Source organism: Ylistrum balloti, unplaced genomic scaffold (assembly GCF_031769215.1).
Source record: "Ylistrum balloti isolate Yb309-2 unplaced genomic scaffold, AGI_CSIRO_Ybal_v1 Utg369592, whole genome shotgun sequence".
Classification (NCBI taxonomy): Eukaryota; Metazoa; Mollusca; class Bivalvia; order Pectinida; family Pectinidae; genus Ylistrum; species Ylistrum balloti.
The window spans coordinates 614,622-632,789 of NW_026781877.1; the positions used below are offsets into that span (position 1 = coordinate 614,622).

Consider the following 18,168-nt stretch of genomic DNA (forward strand, 5'->3'; position numbering starts at 1 on the left):
CGGAAAAACAAAATGGCCGCCATGACGTCATTTCCGATTTTACCTAAAATGCCGTAACTCAAGAACTGTTTAAGCTAGTGACCTCAGTTTTAATCATATTATGTAAATTTAAAAAAAAACACTTTTCACAAGTAAAAAACTGGGATCAAAGGTCAACTTCCGGTTTTCGGTAGGGGTCAAAGTTCAAAAGTGTTATTTTCAGTTACCAACTTTGACAAACTTGTTCTCAAGTTCTGCAAAGCCTTGAGTCTTCATATTTCATGTGTAAGTTGTCTGTTTAAATATCTATCAAGTTTGTTCATATAAATGACCTTGACCCATTTTCAAGGTCGCAGGGGTCAATTATGTAAAAATCGTTAAATGGTAATTTCTCCATTGTTAAGCTGTCCAAAGTTAAATATTCTGTGGACATTTCCTGTCGATTGATATAAGAGAAACGTACCTCAAAATTCAACTTGTTGTTTGCGGTAAGGGGTCAAAGTTGAAAAGTGCTATTAAGGGTTCTAATCTTTGAAAAACTTCTTCTCAAGTTCTGAAAGGCCTAGAGGCTCTATATTTCACATATATGAAGCATATGTAACTGGCAACAAAGTTTGACAATATAAATGACCTTGACCCACTTTCAAAATCGTTAAATGACAGTTTCTCAATTTCTAGAAGGCATACAATGATGAAAATTAATTTTAAACCTTCTGTGGAGACTTCCTGTTGATCGTCATAAGAAAAACTTACCTCAAAATGTCAACTTCCGGTTTCCGAAAGGGGTCAAAATTCAAATATACAAAATAGGGTACCAGTGTTCAACAATCTTCTTGTAAAGTTTCACAAGGTCTAGAAAACTAATATTGGGGATGTATTGATCATCAGATGTTACATTATAAGGCTTGCAAATATGAATAACCTTGACCGACATTCAAGTTCACAGGGGTCAAATAAGTTTGAACCTTTAAAAAGTGTATTTCTTCGTTATTATGTAGTTATATCTCCTTAACGTTTCAAGATTCAAAGTTCATCTTTGGATATGTTGTAGAGATTAACAAACAAGGAAACTTTCTAATGTATTGGTATCAGGATAGATGTCAACTTCCGGTCAACTTGTCGCCAAAGAAGTGAAAAGCCCGCAAAATTGTTAACAACAATTTCTAGTAATAACTAGTTGTAATTAGTGTATCAATAAATATATATGTATACATAAAATATATATATATATAAAGTTTTTTTTATCTTATTCGCTTAAGTACATCATAATAAATTAATGATAAAAATATCGATGAAACCATTTAAAGCGAAGTTCTAAAACCTAATCCACGAGCAAGTTCCTGCGCTTAAGCTTTTACAATCGACTCGCAAATCGGGAATCACCCAACTCGAATACTTAAATGATGTTAATGAAAAGCTTATACAAGCTTATTTGATTATAGATTTATTTTGAAGTTTATAAACAAGCAAATCCACACAGAAAAATGTATAGCAAATCAATCCATTACCGGAAATGAAATGTTCTGCACAAACGTTTTAAGCATAAGCGGGTATATTAACGTAATAAAACTCACCAAAAATTCAGTCGATGCATTGAGCATCGCTTGGTTAAAGACGGTCAATATCATGACGTAATGTGTTTCCGTATCCTCCATACTAGGATTGTATAGCACACAGTGATCGACATCAAATTGGTAGTCCGAAGAAAAACACTCTCCTGTCTCGATGCAGTTACAGTCTCCAGATAAGTCGCATTTGTCTCTCGTGCTCTACGGTAACAAACAGATGCATTTTATTCAACAATATTGAACATTTTTTTTTATAGATTATGAATATTATCAATATTTCTATATTTTTCTGCTCGTTATTTTAAATGTTGTAAGCATGACTAGTATGACTATTGTGATTATATTTACGACTCAAGATACTTCACTAAAAAGATAAACTACTCAATGATTGAAGTCCCCTGGTGCGGACATTTAAAAATACATCTATCTAATACGCCCTGCAGCGCTTGGTAAACAATTTTAATCCTTTTATTGGCTGGTATCACTGGGCGAGGTAAGTAGAGTGCGATTAAGAATTAATGTATGTAAATTTTACATTAACTATTTTGAACTAATAAATTACAAAAGTTGTTCCACCCGGACCCAAAACGACCTAACGATACGTATAAAGAGATGCATCAGTTTGGTATCAATGCTTTTTTTACAATAACAACGATTGAAATCGGTATTATTGAGCTTCGAAATCGTCTGTTAATTGCCAAGAAAAATGTGAACATGATTAAGTCTCGTGACAATGGAACGAAAGTGTAAGGTAAGCAATTGAATGGCCCTGTCACATTTTTGTTTCATTAACACTCTTTTAGAGCAAGTAGTTTGAAGACTCATAAACTCCCTATCCGTTTCGCCTCTTGTTGGATGATGCAATGAAGTTATGAAGATGATCAGCTCGTAACCCCTATATCACCAACCAACCAATAATCATTTCGGATCTTTCCCACGAATTTTCAGTGTTGGTATTTAAGAGAAACGTACTTCCCAATGATATGTAGTAATTGTAACATGTATAATGGCCGTTAAGGAAAGCTACAATATCTCACCAACAGCAGGTGGCAATTATAACAGGTGTCTTGGCAATGTTAACATACATCTTGGCAATGTCAACAGGTATCTTAGCAATGTTCACACGCATCTTTGCAATGTCAACATGCATCCTGGCAATGTTCACATGCATCTTGGCAACGTCAACAGGTATTTTGGCAATGTTAACAGGCACCTTTGCAATGTCAACAGGTATCTTGACAATGTTCACATGCATCATGGCAATGTTCACATGCATCTTTGCAATGTCAACAGGCATCTTGACAATGTTCACATGCATCATGACAATGTTCACATGCATCTTTGCAATGTCAACATGCATCCTGGTAATGTTCACATGCATCTTGGCAATGTGAACAGGTATCTTGGCAATGTTAACATGCACCTTGGCAATGTCAACAGGTATCTTGGCAATGTTAACAGGCACCTTGGCAATGTTAACAGGCACCTTGGCAATGTCAACAGGTATCTTGGCAATGCTCACATGCATCTTGGCAATGTCAACAGGTATCTTGGCCATGGTAACAGGCATTTTGGCAATGTCAACAGGCATCTTGGCAATGGTAACAGGCATCTTGGCAATGTCAACAGGTATCTTGGCAGTGTGAAAATGCATCTTGGCAATGTTCACATGCATCTTGGCAATGTTGACATGCATCTTGGCAATGTCAACATGCATCTTGGTAATGCTAACATGCATCTTGGCAATATTAACACTATAATGACAATGTTAACAGATAACTTGTCATTTCCAAGAACAAGCTGAACTCAAATACTCACGTTTACTAATTTTCCAGGAATTGGAATGTTATCACGGTATGGTATCTCTACATTCTGACGTGTTACATTGTCTTGGAAAGACCATTTTACCATAGCAACGCCGCTGTCACGATCAAGTGATCGGAACTTTAATCTACACGATAAAGAAAATATATATACTAATTGGTAATAGGATTTTGGCTACACTGTTAATTTCAACAACATTATCTTATTGGCAAAAGTACATAATAATGAACTCTAAACCATATTTCGTTTCTCTCCATTTCTTTATATCTTCTGATGTGTCTTTTCTTTCCACAACTGTAGAGAAGCGGACTTCATTGTGTGATATAAATGATTGATCCTTTGTATGGTGTTGTCTTTTAAACATAACATGATTATAAATCCATTTGAAATAAAATTTAAATGTTTATGGATAATTATCTCTCTTGTTGACGTTTTTCCATTATCAAATTTGAATAGTATATTTCCTAATCATAGATATGACTTTGAAATCTATTAATAAAAAATACCCGTACCTGCTGAAGAATTCATTCTCAAAATCCCGTTCAAATGAATCCACTCTGATAGAAGGAGCTGACGCGTCGAAACAAACCATTCCGTAGTTAGTGGCGTTGTTGCCGATGGTGTCGTAAGCTCGTACCCATGCGATGACGCAATCCCCTTGTGAAACACTCTCGTTGACGGCAATGGAATCTACCAACTTCAGGTCTCGCCAGTTCTCTGTTGGGGGTATCAGGTCAGCACCCTCTATAAAAGACTCCACCTTCACTTCAAATCTAAAACAAGAATCTTATATATAATCTCTTTATCGAAGTCATGTGTCGTCAACAATCGCCAGAATATTATTGCCTTGAAATCAATTTATAAAAGAATTTATAAATAAGCACGTGAAACATTTCACTACCTGACAATGCTGTCGATATTTGGTATCGCCTCACTGGTTCTATTAGCGTCAGGGTTCTTTAGCTCTTTACTGACCGCCTTCTCGACTGTATCCAGGTATTTGTTCTTCAGTTGAGGCGGGTAATCTCTAACTGCGGCCAAAAGTCCACCATCCCTATGAACCTTGTTGATAAAGTGCCCTTTCCAATTAATCTCGATAGCAGTCTTCCCTTGTGTGTTTGGAATCTGCCACTGGTAATTTGACTCCGGTGATGCACTTGCTACGTGCACTGGAGACGATGTTTCCAAAGAGATATTTGAAGAGGCGTCATACAAAAAAAGTTCACGGACATATCTGTAATTTTCAATAAAACAATGGGTTTTAGAAATTAAGTATAAAATGTTCATTACTTAGCATGGCTTGTGAAATGTAAAATTCAGAGCAAGATACAACGGATTAAACTTCACCATATAGCTGTTTCGTCCTTCGAGGGCTAGTCAGTGGTGTTAAGGGCCTAAGTTTTGACACCTAGAGTCTAAAGTGATCGAATGAAAAGTGATAATTAAAATAGGGAAGTGCTCTAGCCTTATAATTCAATAATTTTCGTAATTTTCATTTGTCTTATTAGTCATGTTCATGTCATCATGCATATGTTATGCGATATAAAAACCCAATTTTGGTTTTCAAGATTTTGAAAGACACATCTCGGACTTAAAATTCACACAATGTCTCGACTGTGAAGACGTTTTTGTTGAAACTGCATGTTTTTTGTTGTTGATACTGTATGTATTTAACTTATTTGTGGAAGCTCAGAAAAATATTGGTAGCAATAAAATGTATATAGCACCGAGTAAAGTGATATGTTATAGTGTTGTCCTTGAAATTAAGAATAACACATGGAGATCTGTATCTTGTGTCAATTATTGATAACTCATTGTTATATATGTGGTAATACCACCAAGTGAATATTCAGATTTAGTTTATCTTCAGTAATAGAATATGAAACAATTAGAACTCTACCTAGCGCTGTTAACTAGGTCCTTACCTAGTGGTGTAGACTGGTTCCTTACCTAGTGGTGTAGACTGGTTCCTTACCTAGTGGTGTAGACTGGGGTCTTACCTAGTGGTGTTGACAGGGCCCTAACCTAGTGGTGTTGACAGGGTCCTAACCTAGTGGTGTAGACTGGGTCCTAACCTAGTGGTGTTGACTGGTTCCTTACCTAGTGATGTTGACTGGTTCCTTACCTAGTGGTGTTGACAGGGTCCTAACCTAGTGGTGTTGACTGGGGTCTTACCTAGTGGTGTTGACAGGGCCCTAACCTAGTGGTGTTGACAGGGTCCTAACCTAGTGGTGTAGACTGGGTCCTTACCTAGTGGTGTTGACTGGTTCCTTACCTAGTGGTGTTGACAGGGCCCTAACCTAGTGGTGTTGACTGGTTCCTTACCTAGTGGTGTAGACTGGGGTCTTACCTAGTGGTGTTGACAGGGCCCTAACCTAGTGGTGTTGACAGGGTCCTAACCTAGTGGTGTAGACTGGGTCCTTACCTAGTGGTGTTGACTGGTTCCTTACCTAGTGGTGTTGACAGGGCCCTAACCTAGTGGTGTAGACTGGTTCCTTACCAAGTGGTGTTGACTCTGTTCTTACCTAGTGTTGTTAGCTCTATCCTTTACACCGAGGATTGCTGAGTACATTCCTGGTTCCTCTGGTTTGTATGTGTACTGATTTGTGGATGAAGATAATTTTGTTACAAATGTTGGTTTCATCGGAAACTTTTCCAACAAGAACACACCTCCACCACTCAGTTTGAACACCTCAAGAATGTACGAATCCAAATTAGAAAGGCTGTCACCCCATCCCGACCATTTCAGCGTAACTGGATCCTGTTAATAACACATACACAAAACAAAGGTTGTAATATGACATTTTAATTAGTGAAAGGATCTCCGTGCATTTTAAGTAATAAAATCTATTATGATATATCTATCTTAATTAAATTATTGACAAAATGTTAATAAGAAGTTGCTTACAATATTATATGCTGCCGAAGAAGCGATACATACGATTGAGAAATTCCATATCATAACACAGTAGAGGCTGTTGCAATAACCAGTTTTCCTCGACAAAGCAACTAATGAATACATGTACCCTAGTAATGTCCTTGACCACCTCTAATGGCGGCTTGTGATGGACAGTCCCACATGTATGATTATCCCGACAGTGGACTGGCGGTATGAAATCAAATAATACTCTGATTTCCTTAAAACCAGTCTTGCCATCAAAGTTGTCTTTAGATCCACCTTTAAGTCTCATGTATCCTCCACTTTCCACCTCAAACCTCGCGGTAAACCTTAATACAGAACAAGACAACAATCCGTAATTCTAGCAGCAGCCACACTTCAGCGGTAAATTTCTTCTGTCATTGACTATCGACTATATTATTCTTAGAATATCTGTAAATCGAGGAGCAAGTTTCTACTATCACTGATTATCGACTATATTGTTCTTAGAATATCTGTAAACCAAGGAGCAACTTACTACTATCATTGATTATCGACTATGTTAGTCTTAAAATATCTGTAAATCAAGGTGCAAATTTCTACTGTCACTGATTATCGACTATGTTAGTCTTAAAATATCTGTAAACCAAGGAGCAACTTACTACTATCATTGATTATCGACTATGTTAGTCTTAAAATATCTGTAAATCAAGGAGAAAAAACAGTACAAACGATTTCGGTATTAAATTGTAACTCAAACGCGCGAATTGAAATTTAATTTGTGATTCAATTGTCTTACATAAGGTAACATATCAGAAAGAGCTAAATTTAACTGGGATAAGTATAAGCGACTCTTTTTGCAGCTCTGCAAGACAAGGTTTCACGATTTCGGCCCTGACATCAATGACGAGCCCTAAAAGGTCTAAACGACGATATAATGCAGTTAAATTCATTTTCCGTCTCTACATTACTTTACTCTAACATTAGGATTGAAAGTACTAACAACAAATATATTGTTACATGTATGATACTCACACATCGCCATTGTCCAAGCGATATAAAAAGGACTTCACGGGTATAGAACAACTCAGTACACCGGATTCTACCCCTTGATTTGCTGTGCGACAATGAAGCTGTTCTGTTTGGTTTCCAACACCACTTGCTGAAAAGCATAAACATTATTGTAAACAGATGACATCAATGATGAAGAAATGGTATGTTTTGATATTCTATTTCTGTACGCAATATGAAGTTGGACGTCTTTGTTGTTACTTAGTTTGCTTGTTGGTTTCTTTCTTATATACCTTGAGAACGTAACATAAATTACTTGGATTATTTGTCAATATTTACCTAACGGATGTGATTGATGAAGTAGGAGACGCTTACTCTTCGGGAACACATGACCTTATTCTCCTTGTACTTTTTTCTGGAAATTTTGTTTATATTTCGCCCTAGTTTTGTTGAATTTCGTTAGGATTATGATGTTGATGTATTGATATTTTCGTGTTGTTTCACATCATGGTTCAACTTCAAAATCAACCGTGTATTTATATCTCTTTATGTAGAAATGATACATATAACATGACATATTTCTAGTTCCGACATTGTTTTTATAGGTAACTTTCAGGCTCTGGACATTGTAATTTGTTTGGTTTTGTCCTTGATATATAGAATATAATGAATGGAAATATGTAACGTGTAACATGTAATATGCTAACCTTTAGTAAGTGTGTAGGTGATACCGGCACTCAGGATTCCGAAATGGCTTGATAGCACATATGACGGCCTTTCAGGAAGCTTCCCAAGGTCCAGAAAGGCTTCCATTTCTAACTCGAATCTGTTGAACTTTCTGATGTTTGACCACCAAGTCAGAATGTTTGTGCCGTTGTCAGGAGCAAACAAACTCAACGAGTATATGATGTCTTTTCGGTCTTTGTCATAAAATTCAAATAAAGCATTCCCTGTCATCACCGACGGCCGTGGGATAACTAGTAAGTAAACAAATATTATAACATAAACAATGGGGCATCACTTATCTTATGTTTCTATAATAATATTCTAAGAACTTTTTCATTATTTAGTATTAATACTTGTTTAATTGTTACATATGTTACCACCACCTAGTAACACTTAGTCTACACACTATTATCATTACAGAGTTTACCACCTAGTAACACTTAGTCTACACACTATTATCATTACAGAGTATACCACCTAGTAACACTTAGTCTACACACTATTATCATTACAGAGTATACCACCTAGTAACACTTAGTCTACACACTGTTATCATTACAGAGTATACCACCTAGTAACACTTAGTCTACACACTGTTATCATTACAGAGTATACCACCTAGTAACACTTAGTCTACACACTGTTATCATTACAGAGTATACCACCTAGTAACACTTAGTCTACACACTGTTATCATTACAGAGTATACCACCTAGTAACACTTAGTCTACACACTGTTCATTCATTACCACTAGAGTATACCACCTAGTAACACTTAGTCTACACACTGTTATCATTACAGAGTATACCACCTAGTAACACTTAGTCTACACACTGTTATCATTACAGAGTATACCACCTAGTAACACTTAGTCTACACACTGTTATCATTACAGAGTATACCACCTAGTACACACTGTTATCATTACAGAGTATACCACCTAGTAACACTTAGTCTACACACTGTTATCATTACAGAGTATACCACCTAGTAACACTTAGTCTACACACTGTTATCATTACAGAGTATACCACCTAGTAACACTTAGTCTACACACTATTATCATTACAGAGTATACCACCTAGTAACACTTAGTCTACACACTGTTATCATTACAGAGTATACCACCTAGTAACACTTAGTCTACACACTGTTATCATTACAGAGTATACCACCTAGTAACACTTAGTCTACACACTGTTATCATTACAGAGTATACCACCTAGTAACTAGTCTACACACTGTTATCATTACAGAGTATACCACCTAGTAACACTTAGTCTACACACTGTTATCATTACAGAGTATACCACCTAGTAACACTTAGTCTACACACTGTTATCATTACAGAGTATACCACCTAGTAACACTTAGTCTACACACTGTTATCATTACAGAGTATACCACCTAGTAACAAGGACTAAGTCTACACACTGTTATCATTACAGAGTATACCACCTAGTAACACTTAGTCTACACACTGTTATCATTACAGAGTATACCACCTAGTAACACTTAGTCTACACACTGTTATCATTACAGAGTATACCACCTAGTAACAAGGACTAAATCTACACACAATTATCATTAGAGAGTATACCACCTAGTAACACTTAGTCTACACACTGTTATCATTACAGAGTATACCACCTAGTAACACTTAGTCTACACACTGTTATCATTACAGAGTATACCACCTAGTAACAAGGACTAAGTCTACACACTATTATCATTACAGAGTATACCACCTAGTAACACTTAGTCTACACACTGTTATCATTACAGAGTATACCACCTAGTAACACTTAGTCTACACACTGTTATCATTACAGAGTATACCACCTAGTAACACTTAGTCTACACACTGTTATCATTACAGAGTATACCACCTAGTAACACTTAGTCTACACACTGTTATCATTACAGAGTATACCACCTAGTAACACTTAGTCTACACACTGTTATCATTACAGAGTATACCACCTAGTAACACTTAGTCTACACACTGTTATCATTACAGAGTATACCACCTAGTAACACTTAGTCTACACACTGTTATCATTACAGAGTATACCACCTACACACTGTTAGTACACACTGTTATCATTACAGAGTATACCACCTAGTAACACTTAGTCTACACACTGTTATCATTACAGAGTATACCACCTAGTAACACTTAGTCTACACACTGTTATCATTACAGAGTATACCACCTACACACACACTACACACTGTTATCATTACAGAGTATACCACCTAGTAACACTTAGTCTACACACTGTTATCATTACAGAGTATACTAGTAACACTTAGTCTACACACTGTTATCATTACAGAGTATACCACCTAGTAACACTTAGTCTACACACTGTTATCATTACAGAGTATACCACCTAGTAACACTTAGTCTACACACTGTTATCATTACAGAGTATACCATTACAGAGTACACATACAGAGTATACCACCTAGTAACACTTAGTCTACACACTGTTATCATTACAGAGTATACCACCTAGTAACACTTAGTCTACACACTGTTATCTACAGAGTCTAACACACTACACACTGTTATCATTACAGAGTATACCACCTAGTAACACTTAGTCTACACACTGTTATCATTACAGAGTATACCACCTAGTAACACACTACACACTGTTATCATTACAGAGTATACACACCTAGTAACACTTAGTCTACACACTGTTATCATTACAGAGTATACCACCTAGTAACACTTAGTCTACACACTGTTATCATTACAGAGTATACCACCTAGTAACAAGGACTAAGTCTACACACTATTATCATTACAGAGTATACCACCTAGTAACACTTAGTCTACACACTGTCTACACACTATTATCATTACAGAGTATACCACCTAGTAACACTTAGTCTACACACTGTTATCATTACAGAGTATACCACCTAGTAACACTTAGTCTACACACTGTTATCATTACAGAGTATACCACCTAGTAACACTTAGTCTACACACTGTTATCATTACAGAGTATACCACCTAGTAACACTTAGTCTACACACTGTTATCATTACAGAGTATACCACCTAGTAACAAGTAACACTTAGTCTACACACTGTTATCATTACAGAGTATACCACCTAGTCTACACACTGTTATCATTACAGAGTATACCACCTAGTAACACTTAGTCTACACACACTGTTATCATTACAGAGTATACCACCTAGTAACACTAGTTATCATTACAGAGTATACCACCTAGTAACACTTAGTCTACACACTGTTATCATTACAGAGTATACCACCTAGTAACACTTAGTCTACACACTGTTATCATTACAGAGTATACCACCTAGTAACACTTAGTCTACACACTGTTATCATTACAGAGTATACCACCTAGTAACACTTAGTCTACACACTGTTATCATTACAGAGTATACCACCTAGTAACACTTAGTCTACACTATTATCATTACAGAGTATACCACCTAGTAACAAGGACTAAGTCTACACACTATTATCATTACAGAGTTTACCACCTAGTAACACTTAGTCTACACACTATTATCATTACAGAGTATACCACCTAGTAACACTTAGTCTTGCACTGTTATCATTACAAGAGTATACTACACACTGTTATCATTAGTAACACCTAGTCTACACACTGTTATCATTACAGAGTATAACACTTAGTCTACACACTATTATCATTACAGAGTTTACCACCTAGTAACACTTAGTCTACACACTATTATCATTACAGAGTATACCACCTAGTAACAAGGACTAAGACTACACACTATTATCATTACAGAGTATACCACCTAGTAACACTTAGTCTACACACTGTTATCATTACAGAGTATACCACCTAGTAACACTTAGTCTACACACTGTTATCATTACAGAGTATACCACCTAGTAACACTTAGTCTACACACTGTTATCATTACAGAGTATACCACCTAGTAACACTTAGTCTACACACTGTTATCATTCCAGAGTATACCACCTGTTATCATTACAGAGTATACCACCTAGTAACACTTAGTCTACACACTGTTATCATTACAGAGTATACCACCTAGTAACACTTAGTCTACACACTGTTATCATTACAGAGTATACCACCTAGTAACACTTAGTCTACACACTGTTATCATTACAGAGTATACCACCTAGTAACAAGGACTAAGACTACACACTATTATCATTACAGAGTATACCACCTAGTAACACTAAGTCTACACACTGTTATCATTACAGAGTATACCACCTAGTAACACTAAGTCTACACACTGTTATCATTACAGAGTATACCCCCTAGTACGACCGACTAAGTCTACACACTGTTATCATTACACAGTATACCACCTAGTAACACTTAGTCTACACACTGTTATCATTACAGAGTATACCACCTAGTAACACTTAGTCTACACACTGTTATCATTACAGAGTATACCACCTAGTAACACTTAGTCTACACACTGTTATCATTACAGAGTATACCACCTAGTAACACTTAGTCTACACACTGTTATCATTACAGAGTATACCACCTAGTAACACTTAGTCTACACACTGTTATCATTACAGAGTATACCACCTAGTAACACTTAGTCTACACACTGTTATCATTACAGAGTATACCACCTAGTAACAATTAGTCTACACACTGTTATCATTACAGAGTATACACACCTAGTAACACTTAGTCTACACACTGTTATCATTACAGAGTACACACACCTAGTAACACTTAGTCTACACACTGTTATCATTACAGAGTATACCACCTACACACTGTTATAACACTTAGTCTACACACTGTTATCATTACAGAGTATACCACCTAGTAACACTTAGTCTACACACTGTTATCATTACAGAGTATACCACCTAGTAACACTTAGTCTACACACTGTTATCATTACAGAGTATACCACCTAGTAACACTTAGTCTACACACTGTTATCATTACAGAGTATACCACCTAGTAACACTTAGTCTACACACTGTTATCATTACAGAGTATACCACCTAGTAACACTTAGTCTACACACTGTTATCATTACAGAGTATACCACCTAGTAGTAACACTTAGTCTACAACACTTAGTCTACACACTGTTATCATTACAGAGTATACCACCTAGTAACACTTAGTCTACACACTATTATCATTACAGAGTATACCACCTAGTAACAAGGACTAAATCTACACACTATTATCATTACAGAGTATACCACCTAGTAACACTAAGCCTACACACAATTATCATTACAGAGTATACCACCTAGTAACACTTAGTCTACACACTATTATCATCACAGAGATGTACCACTCACACACTACTGATAATTATAAACACTCAGCGACAAACACGCAGTCTAAAATCTTAATCATTACAGAGAAATCCACTAACATGCTTTTCATTATTATAGACTCTCAATAACAATAAAGCTGTATTACTATAGGTTATTTCTTAAATACAAACTGCGTCAGACTACATTTAAACTTATTCATATTTCCTTCTTGTATGCAGCAAATAGAAAACAAATTAAACAGTTACCATGCCGTTCACAAAACGTTATTTAATTATAATTAAATTCCTTCACTTTACTCGAGATAAATCTATTTGTATCGTATATATAAAAATAATACTAACTAAAGCCGTTGTTTCTCAATCATTTGCATTCTTACGAGTAAACAATATATCATTATAAAAAAAACATGTTTGATTGCTTTAAACTTACTTTCCTGACATTTTTTGCTGTTGGCATGTGTCTTCCCAAAGGCTGCCGCACATTGACAATTACTGGGGTAGGAACATATCCCAGGATAACATGGGAACCGGGAAGAACATTGCGCTTTACAAAAGATAGATACAAGCTTGTTAGTGCGTTAGAACCAAGATACAACAAATACAACTGACATCAAAATACACACACTAAAACTTGTGGGGCAAGCAACGTCTAAGAGTAGATGAAGATAAGTTTCTATGGCAAGTTCATTTAACGTTTAACCCTAGCAGATTATCACGACTAGAAATAATGTACTTTATGATGTATGAAGGTCCGATGGCGAATATTTCAGAATTCTAACCTTTGTTATTGACCACACCCATCGTATATACACACTAGAATTGATTTACATCACGAGGGCGTCGATGAAGCAGAAAACGCTTACTTTTCCGGAACACCTAGTGTTATTCTCCTCGTACTTTTTCATGTGTCACCATGTAAATCTTTCTTTAGTTAAATTTAGCCCTAGTGTTATGGAATATGAGTTTGAATTATGATTTCGTGACATGTTGGTATTTCGTTGATGTCTCTTGTCATGTTTTCTTGAAAGGTCAGATTTCAGGAAGTAATTTGTAGCAATATGTTGCTTCATTGCTTTTTCCGTTATAATTGGTATGCTATTCCTATTTTTCCTGAATAACATGTATTTTTTGTTGACGTAGTGATTTGGTCAATAACGACAACAATGTTAAAAATATATATATAAAAAAAACAAAAAAAAAAAAAAAAAAAAAACCTTCGTAGTTATATTCCAACAAACGTTTGCACAAATTATCACCACAACCATTGATAATAGATACACTCCGACTTGATGGATCACTTTCCGTTGAGTTCTACTATGAAAATCACACTTTGTTTTCAGCAACAACCTCTTTTCTGGTTATCAAAACTATCCTTTAATATTTCTCTGTCGAATCAGAAAGTTATAAAGCTTTTCATAAGAAGGTTACCATTGGTTCCTAGATTTCTCCTTCTGTTTTTAAGCACTTTTTCAAAACATCATCCCCAAAAGATGTATTTTAGAAATTTCGACTTCTTGCATCCTGAAGGGGCTCTGCTGAATGTGTGATTCTCATTGAGATGTTTTTAATGTATCTGATATCGATATTTGATTCTTCTGTGTTACAGCTGATACTCCCGAAAGACAAGGAATTTGTTGTAAATGAAACAAAGCAACCGCCCAGCAACTGCATTATCACAGCCAAGACACCGATTTGTAAAATAAAACTTTTTAACACCACTTCCCTTCTTTTAAATGGGACAACTCTTACAACGTTAATCGTAACTATTTAATACAGTCACATGATATATTATCCTAACTGACAATTAATTGATTAAATTACTCTTGGCTAGATACAGTAGAGCCAAACAATGAAGTAAACTACATCTTACAGCTGTTTTGTCCTTCTAGGATTCGACAGTGATGCTACATCATACAGCTGTTTTGTCCTTCTAGGATTCGACAGTGATGCTACATCATACAGCTGTTTTGTCCTTCTAGGATTTGACAGTGATGCTACATCATACAGCTGTTTTGTCCTTCTAGGATTCGACAGTGATGCTACATCAGACAGCTGTTTCGTCCTTCTAGGATTCGACAGTGATGCTACATCATACAGCTGTTTCGTCCTTCTAGGATTCGACAGTGATGCTACATCATACAGCTGTTTTGTCCTTCTAGGATTTGACAGTAATGCTACATCATACAGCTGTTTTGTCCTTCTAGGATTCGACAGTGATGCTACATCAGACAGCTGTTTCGTCCTTCTAGGATTTGACAGTGATGCTACATCATACAGCTGTTTTGTCCTTCTAGGATTCGACAGTGATGCTACATCATACAGCTGTTTTGTCCTTCTAGGATTCGACAGTGATGCTACATCATACAGCTGTTTTGTCCTTCTAGGATTCGACAGTGATGCTACATCATACAGCTTTTTTGTCCTTCTAGGATTCGACAGTGATGCTACAACATACAGCTGTTTTGTCCTTCTAGGAATCGACAGTAATGCTAAATCATACAGCTGTTTTGTCCTTCTAGGATTCGACAGTGATGCTACATCATACAGCTGTTTCGTCCTTCTAGGATTCGACAGTGATGCTACATCATACAGCTGTTTTGTCCTTCTAGGATTTGACAGTAATGCTACATCATACAGCTGTTTTGTCCTTCTAGGATTCGACAGTGATGCTACATCATACAGCTGTTTTGTCCTTCTAGGATTTGACAGTGATGCTACATCATACAGCTGTTTTGTCCTTCTAGGATTCGACAGTGATGCTACATCATACAGCTGTTTTGTCCTTCTAGGATTTGACAGTGATGCTACATCATACAGCTGTTTTGTCCTTCTAGGATTCGACAGTGATGCTACATCATACAGCTGTTTTGTCCTTCTAGGATTTGACAGTGATGCTACATCATACAGCTGTTTTGTCCTTCTAGGATTCGACAGTGATGCTACATCATACAGCTGTTTCGTCCTTCTAGGATTCGACAGTGATGCTACATCATACAGCTGTTTCGTCCTTCTAGGATTCGATAGTGATGCTAGGGTCCTAAAGTTTGAAATTTAAAAACGACCGAGGAGAACCAATATTGACATATTATGAAATATCAAAATCTAGACGGGAAGGAACAGAAGCATCATAATTGAATGAATACAGCAATATATATTTATCTGATAATTACAAAACAAGTACATGACTTTGTATATAGATTACAGAATTATAATAAGTTATCGATATACTATTTTTTATAAAGTACCTTCAAAAGAAAATTAATTTCATAAGCAATGTTAACAATCAATTGATGGGCAAAAATATATGTATAGTTTGTTTTGTTATGTTTGTTTTTTTTAATTGGATACGATTTGGTAAGCATATATTGATCCGCTTTGGAGATATTAACAAATGTATTCCCTGACTATATATAAAGCTCCACAGTGACAGCTATATCATTGGACCAAATACTTTGAAAAGCTTTATTGATCTTTTTTATTGAATTTCCTTATGTTTTAAGCTAACCCTTATCAAAGCAGGATAAGATTGTAGAATTGGCTATTAATCGCTGATAATAATGCCAAGACACAGCATGTCAACTAGTCAGCAGATTTTACTCCTTCCTGCATTTCATATGCTCGTGTGGTATAGCATGTGCATCGGCTTTTATTAATGTATTTATCCTGATAAGTGCGTTCCCCTGATATGTGTTTAGAGACTGATAAAATTGTGTTGTTGTAAGTAGATCAACATTGGTACATCTATCCACTGCTTGCACTATATCACTGAAATTACCGATACTGACACTTCGTCAGCATATGTGTAACAGACGATAATTTCTTTTCACATCCTGTAATTTTTTTCCAGAATAACAGACATTTTTGTTATTTTCGCATCCTTTTTCTCATGTTTTAATTTATTTTAACGAGCTTAGAAGTGCATATCTTATTCGTCACTTGCAATCTGTCTTTATCAGACCGTTGCAGAGAGTAGTGTGATACTTCTGACATGATCGCATATATCCGTCCTTGAAGCGTGCGGATGCATCACATAGCTTACTCACATGTGTACATGTAAGAAACATACTATCAAATAGGGAACGTAAAAGCTAACGTAAATTTGTATCAAAGTGAAATAAAATTTATTTCATGAAATAAATACATTTGTGTTAGATGGTTACTTTATATATTCATGTATATATATATATATGTATAATTGTCATAATCCTACAGATGTTCTTCACATTATAATGTTACGTAAGTTGGCTCTTGCATGATTTTGTTATTTGGAATAAGATCTTGAACTCTGACCACCTGGTGACCATCTGTTACCCTATGTAGTTTGTATCTCTTGTTATTTGGATGTTATGTGTGCGCACGTGTTAGCTAAGAGGGCCGTGTAGGGCAACTCGCTATGCGGTCACGGTTTTAGCTTGACCAGTCAGAGGGGCTGTTCACGTGACCAGCGGCAGTAGCCGTGATGCTATGCGGTCAGGGCCTGGATTGACCAATCAGCGAGGCGCGCACCTCTTCGTGATTTTGACCACGTCATATTTTCATCACTCCTCATAATTTTTCTGCTGATGTGATAACGTTTAATATCTTTCGAAGTCCCACCCATGCCACACTCCCACATTTTGTCTTGAGCCAGCTTATATATCCATGGTTTTTTTTTAATTCAAACTTATGTTTGTATCCCGATAATTTGTACCCCATCTTTTTGTTGTACATATAGACTGAAGTTAATGTCATTCAGATCTATATATTATATAACAACAGTGATTGATATTATGGTTGTATTTGAAATGTTCCTGTCATTTAATAAATGACCATTTGACAACATTTCTTTTCCCTGTTGTTTTTTGTTTATAA

At 36.1% G+C, this 18,168-nt stretch overlaps 1 protein-coding gene across 1 annotated transcript in view; it reads right to left on the minus strand.

Moving 5' to 3' along the window:
* Positions 1-18,168, minus strand: part of LOC132544858 (uncharacterized) — a 31,676-nt gene that overhangs the window by 10,550 nt on the left and 2,958 nt on the right. The window contains exons 5-13 of the mRNA XM_060208510.1: positions 13,748-13,861; positions 7,968-8,237; positions 7,285-7,411; positions 6,398-6,599; positions 5,897-6,132; positions 4,273-4,605; positions 3,884-4,144; positions 3,366-3,498; positions 1,554-1,748 (exon numbers count right to left, since the gene is read on the minus strand). Coding sequence (XP_060064493.1) covers positions 1,554-1,748; positions 3,366-3,498; positions 3,884-4,144; positions 4,273-4,605; positions 5,897-6,132; positions 6,398-6,599; positions 7,285-7,411; positions 7,968-8,237; positions 13,748-13,861 — 1,871 coding nt within the window. The remainder of the gene's footprint in view (positions 1-1,553; positions 1,749-3,365; positions 3,499-3,883; positions 4,145-4,272; positions 4,606-5,896; positions 6,133-6,397; positions 6,600-7,284; positions 7,412-7,967; positions 8,238-13,747; positions 13,862-18,168) is intronic.